We start from the raw sequence: 5,762 nt of genomic DNA on the forward strand, positions 1-5,762 counted from the left end.
CATGTGTGTATGTGTGAGTACACCTGTGTGCAGGCATGCAGTGGACATGTGTGTATATGTGAGTACACCCATGTGCAGGCATGCAGTGGACATGTGTGCATGTGTGAGTACACCCGTGTGCAGGCATGCACTGGACATGTGTGCATCCACATGTCTATTCATACAGGTTTGTATCGGTACATGTGGATATGTGTGCAAACACGTACACTTGTGTGTGCCACAGGGGGACAGGGTCACCCCATGTTTGTCCCATGTCCAGCCTCATGCTGCTGGTGGCTGCGGCCCATTAGCTCTGCAGGCCTTGTCCAGGGCAGATGCCCATCAGCAGTGGATGGGTGACCCTGTCCAGGGCGGATGTGCACGGAACTGCTCCTTCAGCCCAGCATTCTCTAGTTTCTGGTTGGCTCCCTCTCTGCCCCTCTTCCCTGCCCCTGGGGTAGGGGACAGGGGCTACTTATGGTCAGATCAGGGTCCTGAGTCCACCACCCACCATCCATCCTCCTGCCCACCTCCTCCCTGAGCATTGGCCCCTCTGTTTCTAGCCAGCAGCCAGCCAGCAGCCAGCCTTAATCTCCAAGAAGTGCTTGCTGCCAGTGCTGGAATGTTCTAGAACCTCAATCTGTGTCAGTGCCCTGGCCTCCAGCTCACGTGGAAAGGCTGAGGTAGTGACTGCTTGTGGCCACCGGATGTCACTCTAGCACAGTAAGGGACACCAGGGTGACCTTCACAGGGACTAGGGAGATGCCAGCCTGGACTTCTTCCTTAAGGACTTCTTTCCCACCCTGGGGTGGGGTGCTCTCAGCCAGCACAGAGCACAGAAGCCGGGCAGGTGTCATACTTGATGTAGGTAGGGGCAGTAAAGACAAAGGGACCTGTGTGCAGGTACCCCATCAGTGTCCACGCAGGGAGGGAAGGGCTGGGGCTCGCTGAGATTCTGGGGACAACCTCAAGAGGTCAGGGGCCTGACTGGCTTCCTGGAGCTGTGGTCCCTGCTGGACCATGACCAAACCACAGTGTCAGTCCCCTCTGTTAGCTGGTACCTGGCAGATGTCCTGGGTGAGGATGGACCGGGTGCACCATGCACCGTCCCACCTAGCAGGTGTGCTGGGGAGAGGGTGGATGGGGTGCACCTTGCACTGTCTGCCCCATGATGATGACTTTGGAATGTCATCTCCCTTTCCTTAGCTGACTCCTGTACAATACGCTCAACTTCACTGTCACCTCCTCCAGAAAGGCCTCCAGACTGCACTCCTGGTTTTGTTTAGTCTTTCACCTCCTCCAGAAAGGCCTCCAGACTGCACTCCTGGTTTTGTTTAGTCTTTTGCTCAAAGGCTGCAGTCTGTTGTCTAGTTCTGACCTCTTAGAGGTGTCCCAGGCCTGAGCCTCTGAGCTCCTGAGCCCCACTGGGCATAGCCAATGGGGTGGCCTGGCCCAGGCTGGCTGACCTCACCTGGCCCTCACCAAACCAGAGTTAAAGACTAAGTCATCTCAGCCCAGACAACCAAGTTCAGGTCTCAAAGAGCAGGTCCCCTGTAGGCCCCCAGCACTGTGCCCTCACCCCGTCCTCCAAGGCAGGTTGCCAGCCCCACCTCACCTTGAGGTCGTAGAAGATGATGTCCCCAAGCACCAGGTACACCTTCACATAGTACAGTGTCTCCTCGTCGAACTCCAGCGGCGAGCGGCACAGTGACAGGGCCTTGAGGTAGAAGTGCTCGGCCAGCTCGCCATGGCCCAGCCGGTGGTGCAGGGCGGCCAGCCGGTGGTAGGCCACTCGCTCATTCAGCTGGTCCCCTGGCACAGATGGTGGGAGGGGGGTGTGAGGCAGAGCCCCTTTGCTATGGGTTGGGGGCAGGCACAGGACAGAGTGGTGCTGGTTGTCACCCCAGGAACTTGGCCTGTCATGGCCCACTCGGGGACTCAGCTGTCTGTTTGTATAGTGAGCTAATGACACCACCCCAGCATTCCCAGGTGCTGCCCAAAGACTGTCCACCTGGAGCACTGGACGGGGTACCTGAGTCATCTGGGGGCACCCATGTAGGAAGACACCCTGGGTGTGGTGTGGCCTGGTTTCTGCTGCTGCTCAGGGATGCAGTCAGCAGAGCACGGGCATCTGCTTGTCCTTGCTCAGAGGACCCCAAACCCTGCCTGCTCCCCTCCAGTCCCTCCTGAACAGACAGGCATGCCCACAGGTCCTCCTGTGTGGTCAGTGCCTCCAAGTGGGTGCCTGTAGGATCTGGTCTCAGGTTGTAGGGGACTAGGTGTGAGAACACAGGAACTCTCAGCCATGGACTCAGGGTGCAGTGGATAGGCCCTGTTAGCCCCGTCCTCACAGTATGATATGCCTGGGTGCTGGGTCAGAGGGGCACCCAGGCACTTGGGGTCCAGCCTTTAAGGGGAATGGCTGCTGAGGGGGTAATTAGCTGAGGGCAGGGGGAGGAAGAGCACAGGGAGCAGGAGGCCCAGCCTGGCACATGGGGACAGGTGAGGAGCTTGAGTGTGCCAGTGAAGTTTCCCAAAGAGAGGGCCAAGTCCTGCTGCAGTGAGAACCCCTCCGAGGACAGTGGTCAGAGGAGGGCTGGCAGATCTTTTCCCCACGCCCCCATGACAGTCAGTGGAGGAGGGCTTCATGAGAGGGAGCTAGGGGCCTGAGAATGGTGGGGGGAGGACTGGCCATGTTCCTCCTCCTTATGGGGGCCCTGGGGCTGAAGATCCCTGAAGAGTGGGGGACAGGCTCTTGTCCCTCTTCTTGTCCCTCCATGGGGCCACTGGAGGGGGGTCTAGCCCTTGTTCTCATTCTTTCCCCCAACCCTGTGAGGGGCTGGGGCTCATGGAGAGGGGGTCAGGCTCTTGTTCTCTTTCTTGCCCCCCCCTACTGGGGGGATTCTGGGGCTTATTGAGAGGGGCCTGGAGAGAGGGGGTCAGGACTTAGTTCTCTTTCTTAACCCCCTGCCCGGGGGGTCCTGGGGCCAGGGCTCACCAAGGGTAATGCTGAGTGCCAGTGCTACGTTGGCGAACTCCAGTCCCTCCTGGGGCGACTCGAGTGCGGACAGCAGTGCCACCAGCTTGTTACACAGTCTCAGCTCCGCCTCCTGGTTCCCCGTGGCAACGGCCAGGGGCAGTGCGCGGTCCTGCACACAACGCAAGGTCAGGCTTTGCCAAGGTGCCCTCCCTGTCCACACTCCGCCTGAGAGCCTCGCCCCCACCCAAGTCACACCTGCCTTTCCACAGCTGCCCAGGGCCCATGGCTGTCCCATTTCACAGATGGGAAACTGAGGCCCAGAGAGCACAGGTATGCCAAAGTACCTCAGGCTGGGCCAGCGTGGATCTTGGGGCCCAACCAGGAGGAACCCAAGCTCTGCTGAGCTCACTCTCTGTCCACTTGACCAGGGGGTGGGGTGCAGTGTTCACGAAGCCCCACCCTTTGCAAGAACACAGGCCGGGCCTCATCCTGGGACACTCACTCTCTCCACCTCTCTGACCTCAGTTTCCCCCTTTGTAAGGGGATTGGGCCTCATCCTGGGTCCATGAATGTGCCTGGGTCCTTGGGACATTCCCTTTGTCCCTGAGCCGCAGTGTCCCCCTCTGTAAGGCCAGGGGTCTCTGCTGCTAAGCCAAATGGACTGTGGAGAGGCACGTGGTGAGCTAGTACTGTCCCTGTCCCTGCTGACCCTCACAGGCCAGGCTAAAATCCCAGTCAGTGCAAGGATCACAACCCACTGTCCTCTCTCATGCCCTCACCCATTAGAAGGTTACCTCCCTCTCAGCGTGTCACGATGCCCACAAACCATCCCAACTGAAGGACATGCCCAGAGCAGGTTCAGCCCGTGGCCCCTTCCGCACCAAAGGACACATCCCCAGAGCCACACACCATCCACAGCCTCTCCCACACAGAACAGGCTCCCAGAGCACAGCCCCTCCTACAGGACACGCCCCCACCATGGCCCTCCCACGGGACACGCCCCACAGCACAGCCCCTCCCGCAGGACACAGCCCACAGCAGAGCCCCTCCCACAACACGCCCCCAATCACAGCCCCTCCCACATGAACACAGCCCCACAGCATCACCCCACCCAGGCCACATCCATTAGAAGGACTGGTCCCCAGCCTGTCGTTATAGGACACTCCCTGCCAGGGTCCTCCCTGGTGGAGGACAGTCCCTACCCTCCCAGCAGCCCCTCCTCACCCTGTAGAAGGACACTGCCTTCCCTCGCTCCTGGCTCCCATTGAAGAAGATGTCGCCTGCTGCCTCAAACAGGTCCAGGCCCAGCTGGGGGTCTCCAGTGTACATGGCCGCATTCTGTGCCACCTGGGGGGCGGGGAAAGAGCGTGAGAACCCAGAAGTGCTCCCGATGACCTGGGTGAGGTAGTCCGCTGCCTAGCTGCCCTCCTGACCACTCTGACATGCTCAGGCCTTGGTGCCTGTGCTGGGGGAATGGAGACCCCAGAGAGAGATGTTCAAGTCCCAGCACGTCAGTGGTCTCTGTTGGTAAATTGGGTCCCTGCAGACACCATCAGCGAGGTGCAGGCCACTCTCTAGTGAGGGGTGGCTGCTAACTGCTGCCGAGTCGGAAGCCCCCATAGCTGACCCTCCACCCGGTATTCAGAGTCTGTCAACTGCCCGTGAGCAGGGTGTCTGTCTTCTCGCTCGGGGACGCTAGTAGGCGCTGACCTCCTCAGCTCCTTACCCACCGAGGCACCAGAGCTCCATTTACCCAGAGGAGCGGCGTCCATATACAGGAGACCAAGAAGAGGGAGGCAGAGATGACCAGCACGTGGCCAGCAGCTGAGGACCACTGCCCTGCCCTGCAGGCGGGTCCATGCGGACTCATAGGACTTTGGAGGGCAGAGCAGAGCTACCCACAGCTGCCCAGGCACAGCTCTCCAGGGCTGCATATCTTTGCAGGAGCAGTCTCCTCCTGCAAACCACCAACCTTCTGATTTGCAGTCAAGCAGTTTAATCACAGCATCACCAGGCTTCAACCATGTGTGGAAGCTTCGGTGATAAATGCAACCAGACTGCCCATCTCGGGGGCCATTCAGCTCAGCCGTGGTGCCCAGCCGTTTGGCCAACACCCCCTAGACATTGCTTTGGCAGCATCACTGTGATGGGCATGGCTTTACTGGCCTTCAGTAAAGCAGTTTCCCCACCATCAGGCTGGTGGGCCTGATCTAATCAGCTGGGGCCAAGAACACAATAAAGTTTCCAGCTAGAAGAATTCTGCGTGCGGACTGTATCTCAGCCCTGGAGGCTCAGGGCCGCCTTGGATCCATCCACACAGCCAGCCTGGAAGGCCCAGTCAGCGCTTTCATCAGCCTGAGGGCTCGCAGGCCCTGGACACTGTCCTGGGGCGGGGGGTGTCCAACACTGCTATTAGGAGAACAGCCCAAAGGTGGGCCTGGAACCCCTGCTCCAGGTGAGCAAGCTGAGGTCCAAACCACACATCTCATTGAAGGTGCTGGGCACTGAAGGTCCAGAGGTGGGCAGAGACCATGAGGAAACCAGGAAGACAGGGCCTAAAGCTCAGAGTCCACTACAGTCAGCACAAGTGAATGAATGAATGAGTCAGAGAATGAACAATCTAATCAGTGACTGGGTGACTGTGTGCAGGAAAGAGTGTGACTAAGGGAGCCCACAGTCCCACCCTGCACACACAGGCACCCTCTTGTCCCTCCCACCACACCTGTCCTGTCCCCTGCTCACACCTGTCCTGTCCCCTGCTCACACCTGTCCTGTCCCTTCTACCACACCTGTCCAGTTCCCT

At 59.3% G+C, this 5,762-nt stretch overlaps 1 protein-coding gene across 1 annotated transcript in view; it reads right to left on the minus strand.

Moving 5' to 3' along the window:
- SH3TC1 (SH3 domain and tetratricopeptide repeats 1) overlaps positions 1-5,762 on the minus strand; it is a 30,689-nt gene that overhangs the window by 1,252 nt on the left and 23,675 nt on the right. Inside the window, exons 12-14 of the mRNA XM_006893668.1 lie at positions 4,184-4,306; positions 2,978-3,128; positions 1,595-1,791 (exon numbers count right to left, since the gene is read on the minus strand). Of these exons, the coding sequence (XP_006893730.1) occupies positions 1,595-1,791; positions 2,978-3,128; positions 4,184-4,306 (471 nt within the window). The remainder of the gene's footprint in view (positions 1-1,594; positions 1,792-2,977; positions 3,129-4,183; positions 4,307-5,762) is intronic.

Source organism: Elephantulus edwardii, unplaced genomic scaffold, assembly GCF_000299155.1.
Source record: "Elephantulus edwardii isolate Elephantulus edwardi_28Jun2011 unplaced genomic scaffold, EleEdw1.0 scaffold00129, whole genome shotgun sequence".
NCBI lineage: Eukaryota > Metazoa > Chordata > Mammalia > Macroscelidea > Macroscelididae > Elephantulus > Elephantulus edwardii.